This window comes from Moschus berezovskii, chromosome 4 (genome assembly GCF_049115385.1).
Source record: "Moschus berezovskii isolate FMDL1 chromosome 4, NW_MosBer_1.0, whole genome shotgun sequence".
Lineage (NCBI taxonomy): Eukaryota > Metazoa > Chordata > Mammalia > Artiodactyla > Moschidae > Moschus > Moschus berezovskii.
In genome coordinates, this window is record NC_142463.1 from 43,325,303 (window position 1) to 43,352,972 (window position 27,670).

The following is a 27,670-nucleotide window of genomic DNA, read 5'->3' on the forward strand; positions in this document are numbered from 1 at the left end:
GATTACCGGGAGAAATATCAAAATAACCTCAGATATGCAGATGACACCACCCTTAAGTCGGAAAGCGAAGAGGAACTGAAGAGCCTTTTGATGAAAGTAAAAGAGGAGAGTGAAAAAGGTGGCTTAAAACTCAGCATTCAAAAAACTAAGATCATGGCATCCAGTCCCATCACTTCATGGAAATAGATGGGGAAACATGAAAACTGTGACAGACTTTATTTTCTTGGGCTCCAAAATCACTGCAGATAGTGACTGCAGTCATGAAAGTAAAAGATGCTTGCTCCTTGGAAGAAAAGCTATGACCAACCTAGACAGCATATTAAAAAGCAGAGACTTTACTTTGCCAACAAAGGTCCATCTAGTCAAAGCTGTGATTTTTCTAGTAGTCATGTATGGATGTGAGAGTTGGACCATAAAGAAAGCAGAGCACCAAAGAATTGATGCTTTTGAACTGTGGTGTTGGAGAAGACTCTTGAGAGTCCCTTGGACTGCAAGGAGATCCAACCAGTCCATCTTAAAGATCAGTCCTGGGTGTTCATTGGAACGACTGATGCTGAAGCTGAAACTCCAATACTTTGGCCACCTGATGCAAAGAACTGACTCATGTGAGAAGACCCTGATGTTGGGAAAGATTGAAGGCATGAGGAGAAGGGGACGACAGAAGATGAGGTGGCTGGATGGCATCACCAACCTGTTGGACATGAGTTTGAGCAAGCTCCAGGAGTTCATAATGAACAGGGAGGCCTGGTGTGCTGCATCCTATAGGGTCACAAAGAGTCGGACACGACTGAGTGACTGAACTGAATCTCTGTGGTTGTTTCTTTTCTCATTCATAATTATATTCCTTTTTTGCTCCTTTCTCTTAAATGAGGTTTGAGAATAGCTTATCCGTTTTAGTGTATTTTATTTTTTAAAACAGGAGAAATTATCTGTTTGTTTATATGTCTTCCATTTACGGCTGCGCTGGGTTTCAGTTGCTGTCGGGGCTTTCCCTAGTTGTGGTGCACAGGCAATTCATTGTGGCGGCTTCTCGTGTTGTGAAGTGCGGGCTCCAGGGCACTCAGGCTCAGTAGTTGCCACCCCTAGGCTCTAGAGTATAGCCTCAGTAGTTGTGGTACATGGGCTTAGCTTCTCCATGGCAGGCATGATCCTCCTGGATCAGGGATGGAACCAATGTCTCCTGATTTGGCAGGCAGATTCTTTACCACTGATTCACCAGGAAGTCTCATTTTAGTGCATTTTAAAAACAAACACACAAAACAATAACTTTTGCTCTTATTTACCCTCATTTTATTTTTTAATGTGTTTTCCGTTTTTCAAAATAAGAACCTTGGGGTCCTTTTCATTGAAATCTTTTCATTAAGGAAAAGGATGTAAAAAGGAAGAAAGAAGAAAAATAATAAAAGAAAGAAGAAGAAGAAAGGAGGAGATGAGAGAGGAAAGAAAAACAAGAAATGTAACTTTTGTTTTAAGCTATTGTGCCATAAAGTTTGAAATGAAGTGGCTTCTTTTTCATTACTTTTTAATAGTTTGAGTTTTGTTTTCTTCTTTATCCTGTATTTTTAAGCAGTTAATATATTTGGATTGTTTCATTTTGATTGTTTTTTATTGAGTTATTTTTTTAAAGTTCTCTACATTCATTAAAAAGAAAAAAGAAACAAGTGTTTCTGTGTAACCCTGCACATAGTTCATTTTCTATGGATAAGCTCAAAAATTTATTTTCTCTGTTTCAGAAAAACAAAGAAACCAGTCTATATTCATTACACTAATTTTATTAATTGCATTATATAATTACTTCGTATCCATAGTTTTTTGTTTTACCTGTTTAACTCTTAAAGAAGTGAATTTATGTCTTCTGCAATAATTTTATTTTTATTACATTCTCCTGAGATTTCCAACAGCTTTTGTTTTATATAATTAGCTGTTTTGTTGTTTGGTACATATATAGTGCACCAAAGATGCTGTTATATCTTTTACAGATAGTGTGTTTCTATTATTCCATAAGGTATAAGGTCCTTCTTTGTCACATTTATTGTTTCTAATCTTAAATTTTAACATGTGATATTAATAATGCCACTGCAGCTTCTCTTTGTTTCATTAGTCTGGTATCTCTGTCTCCATTCCTTTATTTTCAAGCTTCTTTTTATTGCTTTAACTATATTTCTTATAAACAGAATATATTCATCCCTTTGTATCAAGGGGATTTGTTTCAGGACCTCCCACAGATACCAAAACCTATGGATGCTCAACTTCCTTATATAAAATGGGGCAGTATTTGTGTAAAACCTATGTACATCCTCTTATACACATTAAATCATCTCTAGATTACTTACAATATCTAATACAATGTAAATGCCATTTAATATTTGTAAGTATAATGTAAATGGTATGTAAATAGCTGCTGATGCTAGGCAAACTCAAGTTTTGATTTTTGGAACTTTTCAGAATTTTTTTAAAAATAAGACTTTCTATTTTTGGTTGGTTGAATTCACAGATGTAGAACCCATGAATACATAGAACTGATTGTATACTTGTTATTTTTTTAAACTCAGTCTGAGAGTCTCTGTTTTTTAAAGGGAAAATTCAGGCATTTCCCTGGTGGTACAGTGGATGATAAGAATCTGTCTACCAATGCAGGGGACATGGGTTGGATCCCTGGTCTGGGAAGATTCCACATGCTTCAGAGCAACTAAGCTCATGTGCCACAACTACTGAGCCCACACACAGCAACTACAGAAACCTGAGTGCCTAGAGTTTGGGCTCCACAACAAGAGAAGCCAACCACCATGAAGCCTTCACACCTCAATGAAGAGTAGCCCCTGCTCGCTGCAACTAGTGTAGCCAAAAATAAACGAGTAAATTTTTAAAAAATAAAGGGAATATTCAAGCAATTCAAATGTAGTATGACAGATATTTGACACCAATATTTTATGATTTTATATCATGTTCTTTTTCATTTTTCTTACATTTTATAAATTGCATTTCCCCTTATTTTGGAAGCTTTTTTTGGGCTCCAAAATCACTGCAGATGGTGATTGCAGCCATGAAATTAAAAGACGCTTACTTCCTGGAAGGAAAGTTATGACCAATCTAGATAGCATATTAAAAAGCAGAGATATTACTTTGCCAACAAAGGTTTGTCTAGTCAAGGCTATGGTTTCTCCAGTGGTCATGTATGGTTGTGAGAGTTGGACTGTGAAGAAAATTGATCGCTGAAGAATTGATGCTTTTGAACTGTCGTATTGGAGAAGACTCTTGAGAGTCCCTTGGACTGCAAGGAGGTCCAACCAGTCCATTCTAAAGGAGATCAGTCCTGGGTGTTCATTGGAAGTCTGATGCTAAAGCTGAAACTCCAATACTTTGGCCACCTCATTCAAAGAGTGGACTCACTGGAAAAGACCCTGATGCTGGGAGGGATTGAGGGCAGGAGGAGATGGGGACGACAGAGAATGAGATGGCTGGATGGCATCACCGACTCGATGGACATGAGTTTGAGTGAACTCCAGGAGTTGGTGATGGACAGGGAGGCCTGGCAGACTGTGATTCATGGGGTTGCAAAGAGTTGGACACGACTGAGGGACTGAACTGAGCTGAACTGAAATAATAGTTACCTATTCTATCAATTCAGATTGTGATTGAGAGTCATACATACGACCAGTATTGTGTGTGTGTGTGTGTGTGTGTGTGAGATATACTTGAATCTACTTTAGTACTTTTTATTATTTTTTAAAATCAAATTATCCCTGTCTCCTCCAGAATCTTGATCTATTCTACTTATTTTATAGTTGATTGCTAAATGAGCTGGACTTGGCAGGATGAGCAAACAGGAAAAAACTTTTTTTTTTTCCAAATTTTTTCTCACTGCTAATCCTACAAAATTACTATGTTTGTTTATTCCTCCCCATCCCTAGGTGAAACCTCTGTCAGTTCTCAGGCCCTTTTCTCTGTTATGTCCTGCCTGGATGGATGTCCATCGTCTGCTTGCTGTGACCCTTTAGATGGGTTGCTATTCTTCTTATATGGCTCAGAGAAGCTTAGGTCTGTTTATGGCAATGTTTAGTGACCACAGCTGTGTAAATGGTAGAAGGTAAAGTCCTCATTATGGACTGGTACTATAAAAGCAAGCAGAATATAACCCTCTGCTAAGGCATCTGAAGGAAAAATTCTCTGAGTTCCAGGTGTTTTCATAGGCGTAGTGTTTTCTTCTTAGTCTCCTGGGGACCAATGAGACCAAGAACACTTAAGAGAACCAGAGACAATCTTTTCCTGGGGTAATCTACAGATCCCAACTGCCAGCCAGTCCCTAGACACAGCACAATTTCCATTATTGGCTTCTAACTCAGAGACTGGTCTCCAGAGCCATATTCAGATCTCAGCATTAGAACAGAAACCTTGTCTAAACTTGCACCCCACTTCTTACAGATCCCAGCATCTGTTTGGCTAAGGAGATAATAGATTAAAGCTGAGAGTAGAAGAGAAAGGTGGTGAGCTTATGTCACCATCTTCCCACAACCTACTGCTCCCAGCTGTCCAGCTATTTCAATGGCCAATCTTCAGTGAGATGGAAATTTTAAATTGTTAGTGCCCTTCGAAAGAATAAAACTCACATGCTGCAGCAGAAACTTCCAAAAATAACATACAAAATCCTCAGTTCTAATTTAAGTCTACTTTGGGCTAAAGTCTGAAGACTGACTGTAGTTAGGTTTAGCCTCTAATTTAGAAAAGGTTGTAGTAAGAGACCTTTGGGAACATCTTTTAAGAAGTTATACTTACATTAAGAGCAGGGGAAAGGATGGGCTTCCCTGGTGGCTCAGATGGTAAAGAATCTACCTTCAATGCAGGAGACCAGGGTTCGATTCCTGGGTTGGGAAGATCTGCTGGAGAAGGGAATGGCAACCCACTCCAGTATTCTTGCCTGGAAAATTCTAAGGATAGAGGAGCCTGGCGGGTTATGGTCCACGGGGTCACAATGATTTGGGCACAACTGAGCAACTAACACACACACATTAAGAACAGGAGAAAGGATGGGAATAAAAGGGGAATTTTAAATAAATGCTTACCATACTCAAGAGACTCCACATTGTTTATTTAATCTTTAAAGTGAAAGTGAAAGTAATTTTTTTCGTGTCTGACTCTTTGTGATCCCGTGGACTATACAGTTCATGGAATTCTCCAGGCCAGAATGCTGGAGTGGATAGTCTTTCTCTTCTCCAGGGGATCTTCCCAACCCAGGTCACCTGCATTACAGGTGGATACTTTACCAGCCGGGCCACAAGGGAAGCCCAATCTTTAAAATAATCATACTGTAAAGCAAGGTATTGTTGTCCTCATCTTAAGGCAGGAATATAGAAAAGTGAGACTCAGATACTTCACATTATTTGCCCAAGTTGACTCATAACTGCCCAGATTCAGGGTCTACACCTGTTTCTCTTGTACTGAATATCAGGAAACCCTACCATCATTACTTGTGCTGTTACTAGGTATATTTTCTGTTTCTTGTCATTTTTACTGTTAGTGGTTAAGAGTCTGTGTTTTCTCTTCTGAGACCGCAGGGTAATTAGGGAAACTATTTTGCTTTGCAGGAAGCTGTCGGGATTACTGCGGTGAATATGGTGGTGGGGTGGAAACAGGGGGAGAATGGATAAAGCAAGCAAAGAGAGCAAGGTCAATCCCTGTTTTCTGAAAAGAAAGATGACTTCATGACTTTGAGCAGCAGCTGCTGCTGCTTCTCCTCTCCACCAGTAACCAAAAGAAAGGTAATTAGCCAGGAAAATTTGTGCATTCCCGCTCTATTACTTTCTACATAACTGAACCCACCACCTTATCTTGAATCCTTTTTTCTTGCTCTTCTCTCATTTACAGAGTCTCCAGTTAACATTCTCTTTCCTCCATCTTCATTTTCTCTCCTTGTCACCCTATTTGAGAGCCAAAATCTGCTTCTACTGGTGAAGAGATGCCCAAGAGTAGCATAGATGACACACAATAAAGAAAACCTCCAGTCAGTGGAAACAGAGACACCTGAACAAGTTCACTTCCTCACTGAAAGTTTCCAAAAGACCTCCAAAACCTTCCTTTAACTGAAATGCTTCTAATTAACCTGCTGGTGCTAAGTCGCTTCGGTCGTGTCCAACTCTGTGAGACCCCATAAACAGCAGCCCACCAGGCTCCCCCATCCCTGGGATTCTCCAGGCAAGAAAACTGGAGTGGGTTGCCATTTCCTTCTCCAATGCATGAAAGTGATAAGTGAAAGTGAAGTCACTCAGTCATGTCTGACTCTTAGTTAAGACTTTAAAAAAGAAAAGTCCTTAAACAAGTAGATCACCAATGAACTCCTGAAATGCGACTTGTTTCTGAGTTCTGCTTTTTTTACTGTTTGAGTTAATGAGAAGTTAATGAGAAGGCAATGGCAAGCCACTCCAGTACTATTGCCTAGAAAATCCCATGGATGGAGGAGCCTGGTAGGCTGCAGTCCGTGGGGTCGCTGAGGGTCAGACACGACTGAGCTATTTCACTTTCACTTTTCACTTTCACACATTTGAGAAGGAAATAGCAACCTACTCCAGTGTTCTTGCCTGGAGAATCCCAGGGACGGGGGAGCCTGGTGGGCTTCCGTCATGGGGTCACACAGAGTCGGACACGACTGAAGTGACTTAGCAGCAGCAGCAGCAGCAGCAATGAATAAATATAATAGCAACTGATTTAAAATTTTCAATCTTTTATGGTATTTACTACCAAAATTATTTACTTACTAAGGATCAGTTGTGCTTTTATTGTTTAACAATTCAGAAAAAAGTCACACTTGATAAAGGCATTATATAGTAAAGAAGTTTCAACATTTACTAACAAAAAGATATTTGAAATTTTGCAAAGCCTTTTAATTTCATGAATTGCTAATGTAATATTGTAATCAGTTCAGTTCAGTTGCTCAGTCGTGTCCGACTTTTTGCGACCCCATGAATCACAGCACGCCAGGCCTCCCTGTCCATCACCAACTCCCAGAGTTCACTCAAACTCACGTCCATAGAGTCGGTGATGCCATCCAGCCATCTCATTCTCTGTCGTCCCCTTCTCCTCCCGCCCCCAACCTTTCCCAGCATCAGACTCTTTTCCAGTGAGACAACTTATCGCATGAGGTGGCCAGAGTATTGCAGTTTCAGCTTTAGCATCAGTGCTTCCAATGAATACCCAGGATTGATCTCCTTTAGAATGGACTGGTTGGATCTCCTTGCAGTCCAAGGGACTCTCAAGAGTCTTCTCCAGTGCCACAGTTCAAAAGCATCAATTCTTTGGCGATCAGCTTTCTTCACAGTCCAACTCTCACATCCAAACATGACCACTGGAAAAACCATAGCCTTGATTAGACGGACCTTGGTTGGCAAAGTAATGTCTCTGCTTTTTAATATACTATCTAGGTTGGTCATAACTTTCCTTCCAAGGAGTAAGCATCTTTTAATTTCATGGCTGCAATCAACATCTGCAGTGATTTTGGAGCCCAAAAAATAAAGTCTGACACTGTTTCCACTGTTTTTCCATCTATTTCCCATGAAGTGATGGGACCAGATGCCATGATCTTTGTTTTCTGAATGTTGAGCTTCAAGCCAACCTTTTATAATTTCCATCAATTATCCAAAATGCTTTTATACAATTAACTCCATATCTATCAAGTTAATGGTATATTGTTTTATTTGATATCCAGTTATGGAACAAGTTTTTGATCTTATTTGGTTTTCAACAGCAAATATCCAGAGTCAGTCTATACCATTCTCAGTCCTGAATCATACTTAACTGTAGGAATGCTGATGACTAAGGAATCTAATTGAGAAAAGAGAAATTTCTGAACTAGTTCCTCTTGGTGATCATTATTGCCTAATTTTATCCTCGTATTTACTAAAAATATTATACCACTGTTGGTTTGTAATTTCAACTTCTATGTTTGTTCTCTTCTACCATCCACTAGAATATTACCATGTAGACAAGAATTTCTTCTATTATCTTCTAACTTCGTTATTTGCTTCTTGTTACCCCCAAAAATGCTGAATAAGCAATGCTTTATGAGGTGCTTATTTTTCAGTTGACAAGTTTAACAAATCATCCAGTGGTGTTACATTATTTATTTTATGGACTTTGAGTATATTTCTTGAAGGCTTTGAGCAATATTTGACAGGTGAGGCATTGAATTTGCTCATTGGTTTTACTGTAGAAAACATTTTTTCAAATTTTCCAGTTTTAGCACTCATTTCTTGAGTAACAGTTTTATCAAGTAAACCCACAAATTTTTTTGTTAAGATGGAAAATGTCTGTGAAAAATTACAGAGTTGATCCCAAGATATGTTTTCGAATGTCTGCTTCCTAGTTTTCTTCCTTAGTTTATCATCTACAACCCTATGGCTGGCTTCAAAAGACATTGCTGGTTGTATCTTTCTTCTGTGTTGTAGGCAGAGTTCTTTGGGTTTTGGAAGGAATAATAGATTGATCTCTAGCTACAGATTTAAGCATTTCACAATTTCTTTCTAAAACAACATTTGATCTTTCATATGGGTAACCATTTCCATTTTCCATAGAATGGGGAGGAAGCCTATTTTTTGTCAAAAGTAACATTTGTACATATTCAGCCTTGTGGAAAATTATGGGATTTGTATCATTTTTCCCCTGTGGATTAAAGAAAAGAGTCTTTGTTATCTGTCTATTGAAGCAAGAAAGCTAAGTAGTTTTTAAAACATAAAACAAAATGGCAAAATATTCAAAAGGAACTACATAAAAGTTTTTAATATAAGCAATAATGGTATTTAAACATAACAAAAAGATGCCCTTGTATATTATACACTTCCTTCTCTTAGTACTCTGTTGCAATGTTAGGGGTAAAATCTGAACTTCTGGCCTCCTAAAATTCTTTTTGAAATAGCTTGAGATATAAAGAAATGTTTGGTGCTGTCACTGGGAAATATGATATTTGGTAGCATGGAACATTGTCCTGGCATTTCTTAGGTTTCCATGTCCAGAAATAAGCAGCATACCAAACAATAGATTGAGTCAAAGATCCAAATAAACTGATTACATAACTGATTACAAGCCAAAATTACAAGTCTGAATATCCTAATAAATTCAGAAAGTGTAAAATTTTCTTTAAAAGACTTTCATTCATTACTGTATCCCAAAACATAGCACAATTTAGCACAATAAAAAGTGTTCAATATATTATATCTGTGAAATAAAAGAGCCAAAGTAGTAGATTGACTTAAAAATAGACTATTTTTATCACAGTAATAGCAAAATCTGTATGTACGATCTACTGACTGAACTCTCTTACACATTTCCATTATAAGGAAAAAAGATTAAACCCACAGATTACTCATCAAATATAAATGTTACCAGTATTTAGTTTGTAAACTTTAAGTCAATGATTGCTACTTTTCTTTTAGAAATATAATTAACAAAGTAAGAGATTGATGATCATCTAATTGTATATTAATGACCTTAGTGTGAAAGGCATATTAATGCTTATGATTACTGAAAAAATGACAAAAGATCTAGTTTCTTAATCCACCAGTGATGCCAATGTTACCTATTTAGCCGTAGTGGTAGAGGTTTGTCAAATTTTGGTCTGTTCAGTACCTTAGGGAATGTACCCTTGCATACATGTTCAGTCCCTAAGTCTGTCTGACTCTTTGTGACCCCAAGGACTGCAATCCGCCAGGTTCCTCTGTCCATGGGATTTCCGAGGGAAGAATATTGGAGTGGGTTGCCATTTCCTTCTCCAGGGGATCTTCCTGACCCAGGGATCGAACTCTCATCTCCTGTATCGCAGGTACATTCTTTACCACTGAGCCCCCAGGGAAGCCCAATGTACCCTTCAGATCAGATCAGATCAGATCAGTCGCTCAGTCGTGTCCGACTCTCCGCGACCCCATGAATCACAGCACGCCAGGCCTCCCTGTCCATCACCAACTCCTGGAGTTCACTCAAACTCATGTCCACAGAGTCGGTGATGCCATCCAGCCATCTCATTCTCCGTCATCCCCTTCTCCTCCCGCCCCGAACCTTTCCCAGCATCAGAGTCTTTTCCAGTGAGTCAACTCGTCGCATGAGGTGGCCAAAGTATTGCAGTTTCAGCTTTAGCATCAGTCCCTCCAATGAACATCCAGGACTGATCTCCTTTAGAATGGACTGGTTGGATCTCCTTGCAGTATAAGGGACTCTCAAGAGTCTTCTCCAACACCACAGTTCAAAAGCATCGATTCTTCGGGGATCAGGTTTCTTCACAGTCCAACTCTCACATCCATACATGACCATGGGAAAAACCATTGCCTTGACTAGACGGACCTTGGTTGGTAAAGTAATGTCTCTGCTTTTTAATATATTATCAAGGTTGGTCATAACTTTCCTTCCAAGGAGCAAGCGTCTTTTAATTTCATGGCTGCAATCAGCATCTGCAGTGATTTTGGAGCCCCCAAAAATAAAGTCTGACACTGTTTCCACTGTTTTTCCATCTATTTCCCATGAAGTGATGGGACCAGATGCCATGATCTTTGTTTTCTGAATGTTGAGCTTCAAGCCAACCTTTTCACTCTCCTCTTTCACTTTAGGTAGAGGCAAAAACTCTCTTTACCAGCTTCCCTTAAGGTTAGGGCATAGGCATGTGGCCTAGGCTCTGCCACTTGGATATACTTAAGACAGTCTTTAGTTCAGAAAAAGCAAGCACTGTGAAAAGCAGGCATTCTGAAAACTATTCTAGTGAGGCTGGTGGTAGATATAGCTAGCTGAAAGGCAGCAGTGGGCAAAGATCTTAGAAGCAGTGTCTACTGCCCAGCATCAGAACTGTAAACTTCTTTTGTCTGTGACAAGCACATGGGCCCCAGTAGAGCAAGCTGTGGCTGTAACAGGGTGAGTCCTGTTTGGATCGCTTTCCAGCCATATTGTCTGTCCAGCATTCCTAGAGACTCTGAGCTACCAAATCACCTTTAATAAGTGCTTCTTCTGGTTGAAATAGAATAGATTGATAGAAAAGTGAAACATAATCAAGTCATTTAAAAAAAACACCATCTTTATTTTATATTTCTTTTATAATCAAGAAAATTTGATAAATCCTTCATGAAAGAAAAACACAAATTTTTCAGCTGGTGCCAAGGAATGCCCTGGTTTGGAATGGGGGTTCTAAAAAAAATATTAAGAATCCATGTTGTTGTCACTTCAGAATATGAAGCCAAGAGGTAAGAAGAATTTATCAAAGATTCTGATCACTAGGATACGATATGCCTACAAGTAGTAATAATACATAATTTTACTGAACAGTAGTATAAATAGATGTTTTTATTACCGTGTGAGAAGTTACTGTCTTTACCAGACTAACGTCAATTATCTTGGCATCTGGCTTTATTAGTTCATCCTCAAAGCACAACGGGAGCAGGTGTTTCTGTCTTACTGGATACTCATTTCGTTGATCACTTCTGATGGATTCATTTTCTTTTGCACTAAAATCATTGAAATCAGAAGATTTTATTCTGAAAATGAGTAGAAGTTCAGCGTAAATGTTTATAGGACTGGTTTCAGCTTATCAGTTCTTGTCTACTTATCCCATTCCTCAAAATAACTGCTGCTAACATCTCCCTCAGATCCCCCTGCCATAGTTTCAACCTGATAAGACCATCATTTGCTGCTTGGTTTGTGATGGAAAAAAGCAAAAGCAGGGGTAGAAGCAAGACAGTAATACGTGTGCCTCTTTGGATTTTGAGTGGGGAGGGGGGAACACATTATGTGGATTGAGGAGACCAACAAAGGAAGACAGGTATATTTGTCACATCTTTTGTTGAGATTCTGGGACAATAGTTCTTTTCCAGGAGCTTCCTGCCAACACAGGGTCACCTTAGCTTTATTATCAGGATGAAATGGTGTGGTCAGGCAGAGAGAAGATACAGCTTTCATTCCAGATCTCCATGGGTCCACAAGTGACATGAACACTCAGATTAGGCTTGCCAACAGGCTTGCCAACAATCTTACTATCACAGGGGTAAGCCACAGCAAAGGCTTCCCTTGGGTGAGGTATAAATAGGCAGTCTAAGAACAGATGAAAACATGACAGAAACTCACTGAGTTCTATTGTTCTAATGATACATGAGAGTGGACCCTATCCAAGTTCAGAGAGAATAGACTGTAAGTTCATGAACCTCAAGTGTCAGTAGCCACAGAACATCTAGAAATGAGGCCAGCAGTCCAAAGGCACTGACCAAGATTGTTGGCCAAATACCTTTTTCTCAATGTCACAAAGTCCAGTGAGTCCCTCGCTCAGATACCATCATAGAAAGACACAAAAGAGCTGTCTTAAACCTAAAGTGGCTGTGAATTCTTGCTCCAATAACATAATCTTCTGAGTGACCAACAAATTCAAGTGATTCCCTAGGTTTGTTTTATTTTCCAGTTTGAGCTGAAATTTTAAAAGATTTTAATAAAAGGTACATATGTATTATGGTATTTACAAAATATTTTGTATAAAAATATTTTACATTGAAAAAAACATACTAAGTACTTGGTTTCGTGCTTGATCTGTAGTAGCTATTAGTAAAAACAAATAAATAAAATAGAACTGGAAAAGACTGAGATCAAGAATCTAATGTTTGGCTAAGACAGATCAAACATAAAACTGCTCTTGGAGATTTTTGTTTAAGAAAGGCATTCCCGAATTTGCAAATCTCTCTAATATGTAAACTCATCATTAGTCAGGGAAAGTGAGAGTCACTCAGTCGTGTCCGACTCTTTGCGACCCCATGGACTATACAGTCCATGGAATTCTCCAGGCCAGAATACTGGAGTGGGTAGCTGTTCCTTCCCTCAGAGGATCTTCCCAATGCAGGGATGAAACCCAGGTCTCCTGCATTGCAGGCGGATTCTTTACCAGTTGAGCCACCAGGGAAGCCCAGTAGGAAGCCTCAGATGGTTAAACACGTGTTACAGAGAGAGGTTACTTAGCATATGCAAAAGGTCAGTTAGATCTTGCCACCTGGCATGAATAAAGTGTCCAAGATTGAACTCTTCCAAATATGACTGCTGGCCACTCCAGCATTTCTCTACTTTCTTAAATATGTTCCCAGACACACATGCTGTAAGCAGTAAATTCAGCTTTTTCTCTTGCTCTCAAGTAGTTTGTATTCTAGTGCAATGTTTCCCTATCTTTTCCACATAGTGACATTTTAGTTAATATTCTTTGTTCAGTACACCGGGATAAACACTTGAGGACCTTCATAGCCTGGCTACCATAGAGTCACCTGAGCAATCTTTAAGTGCCATAAAGATTTCAGCACAGCTATAACTTTCTGGGCACAATGAATTGCCACGGTATATTAAAGGCAGTTCATTCACTCTGTTCTGTTTTCTTCTTTACACCAATTATCTCCATGTTGGGCATCTTTTTTCTTCTGTTAATACACTATTTTGTCTAATCCAATCATATTTTTATCCTTTCATATTGCATTGCATGCGATTGTCCTAACCTTGCTCTTCAGATCTTCAGTTTGGCTTACTCCATGTTTATTCTACTCCACTACTTGTAATATACCTGTCAGTTCTGCATCATCACTACCTTGTTCCTTAAAAATATTGTTAACTCTGATAGCACCATTTCATCCTCAGCAATTATCTTTTGTATTTTCAAATCTTATTTCATAGGGTCTTTATTTTCTTTGATTTCTTGAGCACATGAAGCCTACTTTTCTCCTATTTCATGGGTTACACGTTCTGTCAAATGTAGCCATTAGCCATATTTTAAATGATTTCCTTTGTTGCAGAATTGTTGATACGGGCCATGTTTTGTTTTTATTTTTTTCTTTTACTCACCTTTGAATCAGGACACTTTAATCTGGCCTTGATATTATCCCCCAAATAATAGGGGTACATTTTCTTGGGATGTTCTCCCTGTTTGCCTGAGTATTATTAAATTCTCTCCTTAAAAATTAACAGGTAAATCCAGATATTTTTACTTTACATTATCAGTTTGGGCATTCAGCTATCTGAATAAGCTGGTGAAGGAGGTGGAGCCCTGAAAAACCATGTTTTCCTGTACACTGAATGTTTTGTGAAACCTCTTCAATGACTCTAATATGGTAGTAGTGGTGGGTTCTCTGTCCATTTACAGGTGAGGTGCCACTGAGTTCCAGTTTTTTACCTCTCTCTTGTTCTTGCCTGGAGAATCCCAGGGACGGCGGAGCCTGGTGGGCTGCCGTCTGTGGGGTCGCACAGAGTCAGACAAGACTGAAGCGACTTAGCAGCAGCAGCAGCAGCAGGGGTAAGCAACTCAGTCTGGCGAGGAATTCAATCAAAGAATGGCTGCATGGCTCTTGGACTGTTAGATGGGGGCTATTACTCACATTTGCAAAGATGATTCCTAAAAAATTGTATCTGGTCTCTTCTGTTACCAATCCTCCTTTCAAGACCTTGTTCCTCCAAGTTAGGAGGTTTTCCCCTTAACTGAGAACATCTAAAGCAATCTTAAAAATACTGCTAACACAGACTTGGAGTGCTGTGATTTACAGTGAGGAAAGGGATCCCAAAGGGGAAGATTTCCTATATTCATATGATTCATCATTGTTTATAAACCTTTTTCTTTGAGTGTGTGAATGTGTGTGTCATGGGAGTTGGGGGTGGGTAGGGGAATGGTGCTTAACAGAAGTATTTTCAGAATATTTTCTACTGGCTCCTTCAATATTCCCCCCTCCTTTTTTATAGAACAGGAACTGTTCATTGACTTCTGTAGTCTTTTCAGACTTTCATATGTAATACATAGCAGATTTTCTTTGAGTTTGAGATAAACTGTCCTAGTTTCAAGTAAATGAGTTTTTCTTCTCTATTTTTCTTCTTTTTGTTACTTACTTTAGCCAGGATAAACCTGTATGTAGGTTGCCAACTTTCCCAGAAGTTGATAAAAGAATACAACACTTATTCTGTAGAGAGACTCAAGAAATTTTATAAAGGGAAATTTGCTTTGCTGAAAGAGTAGAACAGTCTGCCACTGCTGTTAAGGAACACTTCAGAGAGAACGTGATATCTCAGTAGAATCTTAAAGGATAAGTGGTAAACAGAGGGTTGCCTACTTAAGAATCCGCCCCCCTCCCGCCACTTCTTTTTTTTTGCTAACAGAACTCTGATCCTATTCATTTTTCTCCAAGCAACCCTATACTTCAAGGGAGGTTGGGCTCCTTCCTAAATCAAGGGAATGAATCTTAAATAATCTAAGGCTGTGCTTTTCAAAATGTGACCTACAACCCATCAGTTTAGATACTAAATCAATTTAGTGTCTCCTGACCAACATCTTAAAAAGTAAAAGAGAGTGTATCACATAGATCCTTCAGTTCAGTTCAGTCGCTCAGTCGTGTCCGACTCTCTGCGACCCCATGAATCACAGCACGCCAGGCCTCCCTGTCCATCACCAACTCCCAGAGTTCACTCAAACTCATGTCCATCCAGTCGGTGATGCCATCCAGCCATCTCATTCTCTGTCGTCCCCTTCTCCTCCTGCCCCCCAATCCTTCCCAGCATCACTCGTCGCATGAGGTGGCCTTAGTAGTAACTATTCAAAGCACTAAAATACTGCCATCAGTTTCAACTAGTAGAAAGACAGATAACTAGGGATCTATGAATCTGAATCTTCTGCTCCACAGACAGATCGATAAAGACATCAATCTTTGTAATATAAAAAGTATTAATATTTCATACTGTGGATCATATTAAAAGCAGATAATGATTTATTGGTTTTTAATTTTAAAAACTTTTTATTTTGTATTGGGGGTATAGCCAGTTAACTATGTTGTGATAGTTTCAGGTGAACAGAGAAGGGAATCAGCCACACACATACATGTATCCATTCTCCCCCAAACTCCCTGATTTATTGGTTTTTAGGTATGGGTGCATGAAGCTTTTCTAGTCAAGGAGACACCAGAGGAGGTCTTCTGGAGGGCGCTGGAGAGCATTTTCCTCATTCTTACAAAACGGTCAAAGAGCTTATCTCTTTTTCACTGGGTGTTGTTTTCAGTTTTGTTGAGTAGTCAAACCATCTTATATGGCAAGGCTGTAGGACATTTTATATTTATAAGATATAGACATCTTATCTAGCAAGGCTAGAAGGACAAACTACTTGGTGAGACAATTGAGGGAGGATTGAGAAGCTGGATATTCGATGACATCATTAAATGCCTGAGTTAACCTGGAGCTGCTTTACTGATGGACTTCTTGTTATTTGAGACTATTTTCTTGCCTGGAGAATCCCAGGGACGGCGGAGCCTGGTGGGCTGCCGTCTATGGGGTCGCATAGAGTCGGACACAATTGAAGTGACTTAGCAGCAGCAGCAGCAAGATAAATAGGAATCTATCAGGTGGAGAAGTATGTTCTAAGCATAGAGAATACAATGGGTCAAATCACATAGCAGTTGGAACAGACTACTTATTCATTGTGATTAGAATTAGTAAAGGACAGAATACATGGCTGGAAAGATAATATATGCCGTACTCAGGAATCCAGACTTTACCATTTTTGTAATAGAGAGTCTTCAGATATTATTGAGCAGCAAAATAATGTGTTATATGACTAACACTGCTATTTCTTGGTTAAGGGTTTCTTAATGTTTATATGTTTATATCTTAAAGTTCAGTTCGGTTCAGTCGCTCAGTCATGTCCGACTGTTTGCGACCCCATGAACTGCAACACGCCAGGCCTCCCTGTCCATCACCACCTCCTGAGTTCACCCAAACCCATGTCCATTGAGTTGGTGATGCCATCTGGACATCTCATCCTTTGTTGTCCCCTTTTTCTCCTACCTCAAATCCCTCCCAGCATCAGGATCTTTTCCATGAGTCAACTCTTCACATGAGGTGGCCAAAGTCTTGGAGTTTCAGCTTCAACATCAGTCCTCCCAATCAACACCCAGAATCTCCTTTAGGATGGAGTGGTTGGACCTCCTTGCAGTCCAAGGGACTCTCAAGAGTCTTTTCCAACACCACAGTTCAAAAGCATCAATTCTTCAGCACTCAGCTTTCTTCACAGTCCAACTCTCACATCCATCCATACATGACCACTGGAAAAACCATAGCCTTGACTAGATGGAACTTTGTAGGCAAAGTAATGTCTCTGCTTTTTAGGATGCTACCTAGGTTGGTCATAACTTTCCTTCCAAGGAGTAAGCGTCTTTTAATTTCATGGCTGCAATCAGCATCCACAGTGGTTTTGGAGTCCAGAAAAATAAAGTCTGACACTGTTTCCACTGTTTCCCCAGCCATTTGCCATGAAGTGATGGGACTGGATGCCATGATCTTAGTTTTCTGAATGGTGAGCTTTAAGCCAACCTTTTCACTCTCCTCTTTCACTTTCATCACAGGCTTTTTAGATCCTCTTCACTTTCTGCCATAAGGGTGGTGTCATCTGCATATCTGAGGTTATTGATATTTCTCCCGGCAATCTTGATTCCAGCTTCTGCTTCCTCCAGCCCAGCATTTCTCATGATGTACTCTGCATATAAGTTAAATTAGCAGGGTAACAATATACAGCCTTGACGTACTCCTTTTCCTATTTGGAACCAGTCTGTTGTTCCATGTCCAGTTCTAACTGTTGCTTCCTGACCTGCATACAGGTTTCTCAAGAGGCAGGTCAGGTGTTCTGGTATTCCCATCTCTTGAAGAATTTTCCAGTTTATTGTGATCCATATAGTCAAAGGCTTTGGCATAGTCAATGAAGCAGAAATAGATGCTCTTCTGGAACTCTCTTGCTTTTCTGATGATCCAGCGGATGTTGGCAATTTGATCTCTGGTTCCTCTGCATTTTCAAAAACCAGCTTGAACATCTGGAAGTTCACAGTTCACATATTACTGAGGCCTGGCTTGGAGAATTTTGAGCATTACTTTACATTAACGTGTGAGATGAGTACAATTGTGCAGTAGTTTGAGCATTCTTTGGCATTGCCTTTCTTCAGGATTGGAATGAAAGCTGATCTTTTCCAGTCCTATGGCCACTGCTGAGTTTTCCAAATTTTCTGACATATTGAGTGCAGCACTTTCACAGCATCATCTTTCAAGATTTGAAAAAGCTCAACTGGAATTCCATCACCTCCACTAGCTTTGTTCTTAGTGATACTTCCTAAGGCCCACTTGACTTCACATTCTAGGATGTCTGGCTCTAGGTGAGTGATCACATCATCGTGATTATCTGGGTCATGAAGATCTTTTTCGTACAGTTCTTCTGTGTATTCTTGCCACCTCTTCTTAATATATTTTGCTTCTGTTATATCAATACCATTTCTGTCCTTTATTGAGCCCATCTTTGCATGAAATGTTCCCTTGGTATCTCTAATTTTCTTGAAGAGATCTCTAGTCTTTCCCACTCTATTGTTTTTCTCTATTTCTTTGCACTGATCACTGAGGAAGGCTTTCTTATCTCTCCTTGCTATTCTTTGGAACTCTGCATTCAGATGCTTATATCTTTCCTTTTCTCCTTTGCTTTTCACTTCTCTTCTTTACACAGCTATTTGTAAGGCCTCCTCAGACAGCCATTTTGCTTTTTTGCATTTCTTTTCCATGGAGATGGTGTTGGTCCCTGTCTCCTGTACAATGTCATGAACCTCTGTCCATAGTTCATCAGGCACTCTGTCTATCAGATCTAGTCCCTTAAATCTATTTCTCACTTCCACTGTATAATCATAAGGGATTTGATTTAGGGCATACCTGAATGGTCTAGTGGTTTTCCCTACTTTCTTCAATTTCAGTCTGAATTTGGCAATAAGGAGTTCATGATCTGAGCCACAGTCAGCTCCTGGTCTTGTTTTTGCTGACTGTATAGAGCTTCTCCATCTTTGGCTGCAAAGAATATAATCAATCTGATTTCAGTATTGACCATCTGGTGATGTCCATGTGTAGAGTCTTCTCTTGTGTTGTTGGAAGAGGGTGTTTGCTATGACCAATGCGTTCTCCTGGCAAAACTCTGTTAGCCTTTGCTCCATTTGATTCCGTGCTCCAAGGCCAAATTTGCCTGTTACTCCAGGTGTTTCTTTACTTCCTATTTTTGCATTCCAGTCCCCTATAATGAAAAGGACATCTTTCTTGGGTGTTAATTCCCATAGGTCTTGTAGGTCTTCATAGAACTGTACAAATTCAGCTTCTTCAGCATTACTGGTTGGGGCATTGGCTTGGACTACTGTAATATTGAATGGTTTGCCTTGGAAATGAACAGAGATCATTCTGTGCTTTTTGAGATTGCATCCAAGTACTGCATTTCAGATTCTTTTGTTAACCATGATGGCTACTCCATTTCTTCTAAGGGATTATTGCCCAGAGTAGTAGACAGAATGGTCATCTGAGTTAAATTCACCCATTTCAGTCCATTTTAGTTTGCTGATTCCTAGAATGTCTACGTTCACTCTTGCCATCTCCTGTTTGACCAATTCCAATTTGCCTTGATTCATGGACCTAACATTCCAGGTTCCTATTCAATATTGCTCTTTACAACATCGGACCTTGCTTCTATGACCAGTCACATCCACAACCGGGTATTGTTTTGCTTTGGCTCCATCCTTCAGTCTTTCTGGAGTTACTTCTCCACTGATCTCCAGCAGCATATTGGGCACTTACCGACCTGGGAAGTTCCTCTTTCAGTAGCCTATCATTTTGCCTTTTCATACTGATAATGGGGTTCTCAAGGCAAGAATACTGAAGTGGTTTGCCATTCCTTTATCCAGTGGACCACATTCTGTCAGGACTGTCCACCATGACCCGTCCATCTTGGGTGGCCCCACATGGCATGGCTTAGTTTCTTTGAGTTAGACAAGGCTGTGGTCCATGTGATCAGATTGGCTAGTTTTCTGTGATTATGGTCTCAGTGTGTCTGTCCTCTGAATCCCTCTCGCAACACCTACCATCTCAAAGTTAGATACAGGTAAGTTTCAGTTATTTCAATATAAACACACAATATCTATACCTGTAAATAGAGTCTTCTTCCTTCTTATATGCATTAGACTGAATGCTGGGTACAGAAGAAAAGACTGTAGAACACAATGTTCTTCTACATTGGTGTCTATGCTGTGAATATAATTCCTGGAAGGGCTTAGCATATTCTGTCTACACGTGAAGAAAAGGAGAAACTATTTTAGAAATTATTTTTCCATGTCTATATTGATAAATAATTTTTACTTGATTATTCACATTTGGTATATCTAACTGTGATAACAAATAGCTGTATATACTAAGTTGCTTCAGTCTGTCCAACTCTTTGTAACCCCATGGACTGTAGCCAGCCATGCTCCACAGTCTATGGAGTTTTTCAGGCAAGAATACTGGAGTGGGTTGCCATTTCCTACTCCAGGGGATCTTCCCGACCCAGAGATCAAACTTGTATCTCTTAAGTCTTCTGCATTAGCAGGCGGATTCTTTATCACTGAGTCACCTGGGATATATATACATATTTGAATAGTGCTGGGCACTCTCAAGTACTATATAGATTTTTGCTATTATTATTATTCGCCACAAGAAAAAAGAAAGGCAATTAGGAATTCCAGAAAATGTACACAAGATGGTCAAGGTCTAAACATAAGGGAACTAATGGCATTATTTTTTGGTAACTGATGGAGAATAAGAAAAGAGAGCCTATTGTGTTTACATTGTACTCAATGAGAAGAAACACAATCCTAGCACATTACTTTATTCTACAATACACTATTTTAAAAATATAATAATAAGTTGTTGATTATAGTATTTTTAGTTTTAGTATTAACCTACAGGCAAAATATACAGGCTTAATCAGAGTTGAAAAATGAATATAATCATTAACCTCAAAATGTAAGAATAAATATACACTTGACCTCGGGAAGAAGATGTGGATGCTAAGATCTTTCATGTGATGTACGAGAGGAATCAGGAGTTATTGATTATAGTTAATAGGAAAGAAGAACATATTTAGATATACTATGTCAAGGTATAAAAGCTAAAATAGAAGAAGCAGAAAAGTAACTATCATAGATCCAGAAGAGGAAAGAGGGAGAGAGGTGAGATGTAGAGCAGTATAAATAAGCTAATTCGAATTTTTGTCTTTGATTATGTAGTAAATACTGCTTAAAGGGAAGTTGCTCAGTCGTGTCTGACTCTTTGCAACCCCATGGACTGTAGCCTATCAGGCTTCTCCATCCATGGGATTTTCCAGGCAAGTGTACTGGAGTGGATTGCCATTTCCTTCTCCAGGGGATCTTCCCGACCCAGGATTCGAATCCAGGTCTCCTGCAATGCAGGCAGACGCTTTACCCTCTGAGCCACCAGGGAAGCCCCAATACTGCTTAAAATTGATAAATAAAAAAATAGCAGTAGAAGCTCATTCTTTAGAATTATAGTTAATCATAAGAGGAATTGAAACCAGAAAAGATTAAACTTGATTGCTTCTGCAAAGAGGAAATTAGAACAGGAAGAATGGGTGGAAGGACTTAGTGCTCTTATTAGCCACATGTCAATAAGGATAAAACTAATAATCCAGACACTGTATTTTATCAGTATTTTTTAAAATTATAAAAAGCAGTAACTATCCAACAAAACGATACTTTGTTATTATGGTGCAAAGTATGTATTTCTTCATGTTTCATTCTCCATATTTGCAATAAACTGTGTTAATAATAATTAACACCTAAGAGACTCTTTTTGACTTTCTTTTGATGATTCTCTGTATTAATTTCTCTTTCTAATAAAACCTGAATGATATCCAGGCATGCTCAATGGTCAAGGCTGGTTGGTCACTTGACAGGATGCCTGTGTGCCTCTGCTCAAGCAGTCCGTGAGAGTCAATTGTGTTGTTACTACAGACATAGAGAACACACTTGGGGCTGCCAAGAGGGAGAGGTGTGGGGCAGCGATGAATTGGGAGTTTGGGGTTAGCAGATGCAAACTATTATATGTAGAATAGGGCTTCCCAGGTGGTTCAGTGGGTAAAGAATCTGTCTATGATACAGGTGAGGTGGGTTCCATCCCTGGGTCAGGAAGATCCCCTGGAAGAGGGCATGGCAACCCACTCCAGTATTCTTGCCTGCAAAATCCCATGGACAGAGGAGCCTGGCAGGATACAGTGCATAGGGTCACAAAGTGTCAGTCACAATGGAAGCAAATAAGCAGGCAAACACCCACATATATAGAATGGATAAACACCAAGGTCCTACTGTGTGGCACAGAGAACCATATTCAATATCTTACGATAAACCATAATGCAAAAGAATATGAAAAAGAATGTATATGTATGTATAACTGAATCACTTGGCTATACAGCAGCAATTAACAACATTGAAAACAAAACTATACTTCAGTAAAACAAATTAAAAAAAAATTTTCCCAATAGAATTGGTTCTAAACCTAATATAATCATCATTATTGTAATTATATAAGCTAAATAACTATAACAAAAATGGTCTTGGCTACATATCAAAAGATTAACAAATGGATGTATATTTTCATACTCTAAATTAAAATAAAATATTTAAATTATGTATGTATAATTTTCTCTGAGGCCCTGTCTTAACAATCTTTATGATAAATGCTAGTACTTCACACATTCAATAAATAATTTTTACTGTATTACCTGTCCAACAAATATATTCTTTTCTTTCTTATTTCCATATTTAAAGTTTTACATAATGTAAGAGATGAAATCATTTAAACTTTTGTCCTTCTGAATCTTAAAATTCATTTGAATTTCAGATTTGTAGAAAAATGCATAAAATTATTAGAGATAATCTATATTTCTATTAAATAATTGTAAGAATACAAATTAAACCTACCTCAGGTATATCCTTAAGATAATGAAAAGATCTAATAGATCTTGATTTTAGATATTCTTCTACTGCCTCTAAAGAAACAAATCCAAACATAAATGATATTTCTATATTATTAGATTACTTCTAATTTAACTCAACAAAACATTTTCTCTACTTGCAAATTTTTTTGGAAATGCAGTTTGTTAGAGCTAAATATATTCTAGAATAATTTGCTTTTAAAACAAATTTCTATTAACAGAATACAATTTTAAGTTACTTATTGTTATACAATAAAACTCTATTTTCTTAGAAAAAAACCTGATTTCTAAATAAATAGAATAATACTTGATAGTCAAATAAATCTCTTCATTAATTTCTTTAAAAAGAGAATTATTGCCTTCAATGTGAATCCCCCAATTCCAATTATGAATTTTCCTAACTTGGATTATCATTTAGAGGATTTTTTAAAAACTAGGTATAATATAGGGTCAAGTATACAGACTTTGGAGGTAGATAGCCTGGAACTTCCTGGGTTTCCTGGTGGCTTAGTGGTAAAGAATCTGCCTGCAATGCAGGAGACACGGGTTCAATCCCTTAGTCAGGAAGATCTTCTGTAGGAGAGCATGGCAACACACTACAGTATTCTTGCCTGGAGAATCCCATGGACAGGGGCCTGGTGGACTGTGGTCCATGGGATTGCAGAGTCGGACATGACAAAGAGACCAAGCAGCAGAGTCCCAGATTTGAAGCTTGCTTCTGTCAGCAGCAACAGCAGCAGAGCCTGGGACCAGAAACTACTTTTCTGTTTGTGAGTTAATTAGTTTCAGAAAAATTATTTAACCTCTTTGAATCCTAGTTTCCCCATCTGTTAAGTGGAAACAATAGTACTTATGAAACAGGGATGCTGTGAGGATTAAATGAGATAATAGATGTAACAAACTTACATCTGGTATACCTTCAATCAACAATTATTTGTTGATCACCTGCAATGTGCCAGAAACTGGTGTTGGACTCTGGAATTGTGATTTCTGCCCAATGATGCACACATTTTAGTGGATAATGCCAAAAAGAATTAAATAAAGAAAAGAGTGAACAATTGAGATGCACACTGTGACATAGACAGATTTTGGTGAGAAATAGCATTAGAGGGAGGTATAATTTATCAATAGATAGAATAGTTGCCATGGACTGAATGTTTGTGTTCCTCCCAAAATTCATATGTCGAAGTTCTAGTTCTCAATGTGTTAGTTTGGGAAAGTGGGCCTTTGGGAGGTAGTTAGGTTTGGATGAGGAGATAACAGTAGAATGCCCATGATGAGATTAATGCTTTCTCTCCAGCATGTGGGAATAAAGCAAGAAGGTGACTATCTGAAAACCAAGAAGGCTCTCACCAGAACCAGACTCTACTGGCACCCTGATCTCAGACTTTCATCCTCCAGAACTGTGAGAAATAAATGTTTGTTGTTTTAAGTCTCTCAGTTTACAGTAGTCTGCTATAGTAGCCTGAATAAAGAGAGAATTGGGGACTGAGAGATACTGTAACAAATACCAAAAAATATAAAAGCACCTTTGGAACTGGCTAGCAGTGTAGAGGTTGAAACAGTTGAGGTGCCTCCTAGAAGAAGCCCATACAGCCGTGAAGAGATTTTAAAGGCAATTCTGGTAAGAAGTCAGAGAGGGAGAAGAGAGCTGTAGAGAAGGCTTCCATTTTTAAGAGAAAATACATGAATTACCAAATGCAGAAATGTTGGTAGAAATATGGATGGTAAAGGCCATTCTGAAAGGGTCTTAGACAGAAATGAGGAACACTGAAGAAAAAGTAATCTTTGTTAAAAAGTGGCAAAGGTCTTGGCTGAATTGTGTTTCTATTGCAGTTTTTTGTGGAAAGTAGAGCTTGTGAGTGATGAAATTGGATAGCCGAGATTTCTAAGCAAAGTGTTAAAGAAGAGTCTTGGTTTCTCCTGGGTGCCTGAAGTAAAATGCAAGACAAAAGAAATGAACTGAAGGAAAAGTTGTTAAGCAAAAGGAACCAGAACTTACAAATTTAGAAAATTCTCATATGACAAAAGTGAGAAAGCATGCTCAAAAGAGAACGTTAAGGATGTGGTGCACATCTGATCAAGAGTTAAGGAGATCAGCATGGGGCTGAAACATGGACCTGATCAGACATCCCAGCAAAGACACTGCCAGTTTGAAATGAAAGGGATAAAAGCAGGATAAAATGAAGGAAGGCTGTCAGACTTCTTGGCTTTTACAGAATAAGCCCACAGAGCAATCCACTGCAAATATATGTTATTCCTTAAGACAAGGGAAGAAAGATTATGAAGGTGACTCAGAGATCATCAGGCCGGCCTTAGTTTCTGCCTGCCAAATCCTTGGGAGGAGGCCAATACTCCCACTCGATAATGTCCTGGGGGTGGAATTCTGGCCTACCAGAGTCCCAGTGGGGTGGTGGGAGAGATGTGACCCTCCTCTACCCAGCAGAGTTTTGAGAGCAGGACCTCTGCCCTGGTTGCTCAGGAAGGCAGAGCATGAAGCCAAAGAGGATTATTCTTGAGCCTTAGTATCTCAAAGTTTGTCTTAGCGGGTTTCAAACTTTTTTGGATCTATCACACCTTTTTTCTTTCCTATTTCTCCCTTTTGGAATGAGAATGTCTATCCCATTCCTACCCGTCTTGTATTTTGGAAGCACATAATTTGTTTGATTCCACAGGCTCAAGCTGGAGAGGAATTTTATCTGAGGAGCAATCATACTGAGTCTCCCCACAGCTGATTTAGAAGATATTTCGGTGAGACTTTGGACTTCAGTAATAACACAAAACTCAGTATGGCAGTAAAATAATTAACATGCTCTAAGATTCTTTTATTGTTCAGAAGTAGGGTAACACTATAGCTTGAAAGGATGAACATTGTAATTTCTAGGATAATCATTTAAAGAATAGAAAAAGAGTACATAACTTCCAAATTAGTAAAGGAGAAAAGTTTAAATTTAAAAAATTCAGTCCTAAATAAGACATAAGAGGACCGAAAAAGAATCAACAAGAGAGACAGAAAGAACAAAATAATAAGATGGCAGATTTAATTCCAAAGATATGAGTAGTTACATTAAGTACAAATGGACTAAGTGCTCCATTTCAAAAACAAAGATTACAGAGTAGATTTTAAAATCTAACAATTTGATGTTTCCAAGAGATGTTTCTTATATAAGAGATAGATCATAATGTTACAGAAATCATGGTAACAAGATGATGGAAAAGATATATCATGTAAATGTTCGCCAAAAGAAAGCAGGGGTAACTAGAGTAATTTTTGATAATAAGATAATCACTTCATAATTTAAACAGATTCAATTCACTTTATGTAATAAAGTGAAATTTGTAATAATTCTAAAATTTTATACAATTAATAAGACAGCCAAAATAGTATTAAAGATCTTTAAAGCAAAATTCGATAACACTACAAGGAAAAGTCAATAAGTCTGAAATTTCTTGGCAACTGACAGAACAAGCTAGCAGAAAAATCATTAAGGATATAGAAGAGTTGAAAAACACAATGAAGAAATTTGACCTAAAAGACATATATAGAAAACTGCACCCAATAGCTGCAGAATATACATTATTTTCAAGCACACACTGAACATTTCCAACAATTGGCCATGTACTGGGTGAAAATGCAAGTGTTAACTAATTACACAGGACTGAAATTCTATGGAGTATATCCTCAAACTGCAGTGTAATTGTGCTAAAAACTTATAACCAAATGATAATTAGAAAAGCCTCACATATTTTGAATTAAGATATAACTTCTAAATAACTAATGGGTCAGAAGAAGAAATCATAATGGAAAACAGAAAAAAATCATGATACAATTGAAGAACAAGGTGGGAAGACTTACTTTACCAGATATCAAGTGTTATTTTAAGCTATAGAAATTAATGTTGTATGGTATTGATATTGAAATGGATAAATAATTTAATGAAACAGAATAAGAGCTCCAGAACAAAGTCCAGAGCATTAGCGAAAGAATAACTTTTTTAATATCATGCTGGGATAACTGGGTATTCACAAGAACAGAAACTAAATTTGACCCTTGGGATGTGCGTGCATGATCAGTTGTATCTGACTCTTTGCAACCTGCCAGGCTCCTTTGTCCATGGGATTTCCCAGGCAAGAATACTGGAGTGGGTTGCCATTTCCTCCTCCAGGGTATCTTCTTGACCCAGTGACTGGACTCAGTGATTAAACCTGTGTCTCCTGCATCTCCTGCATTGGCAGGCATATTCTTTACTACTGCACCACCTGGAAATCCAGATTTGACCTTTACTTCACTCAAAATGTAATTCCAGGTGGACTTTATACTTAAAGGTAAAAAGAACTAAAATCTCTTGCAAGATAAGTAGCAAAAGATATTCAGGACCACAAAGTAGGAAAAGATTTCTTTGATATGGAACAAAAAGTACTTATCAAACAGGGAAAGCTTTTGTATTTTTGACCTTATTAAAGTAGAAGAATTCCCGTTCATGAAAAAGACAACATAAAGAGAAAGAAAAGAAAACTCACAGAAAAGATGACTATATTCACAATACACAAAACCAATATATTTTCTATATTCTCAAATCTTCTATAAAGAAATTTTATTATGTTAAAAAAAAAAGCCCAACAAAGAATAAGTAAAAATAATATATTTAAAAATCAAGGAGAAAAGAGCAAAAAGCTAAATTCAAAATCAGGTAAAACTTGGATGATTTCCAAAAGTATAAATCCAATTTGTCAATAGTTTATGAAAAAATTTTCAAACTTACTAATGCAAATAAACCATAATGGTATACTATTAAATACCTAGTAGATTGCTAAAACGAAAAACTGGCAATTTCAAGTGTTAGAAAGCAGAACTGAAAGAACCCTCACAAATCTGATGAGAGC

The 27,670-nt window shown here is 38.3% G+C and overlaps 1 protein-coding gene across 1 annotated transcript in view; it reads right to left on the bottom strand.

Moving 5' to 3' along the window:
- Positions 1 to 8,060: 8,060 nt before the first annotated feature.
- Positions 8,061 to 27,670, bottom strand: part of C4H1orf141 (chromosome 4 C1orf141 homolog) — a 41,956-nt gene continuing 22,346 nt past the window's right edge. Inside the window, 5 exon segments of the mRNA XM_055403240.2 lie at positions 8,061 to 8,414; positions 8,416 to 8,649; positions 11,315 to 11,498; positions 19,943 to 20,082; positions 22,773 to 22,840. Of these exon segments, the coding sequence (XP_055259215.2) occupies positions 8,061 to 8,414; positions 8,416 to 8,649; positions 11,315 to 11,498; positions 19,943 to 20,082; positions 22,773 to 22,840 (980 nt within the window).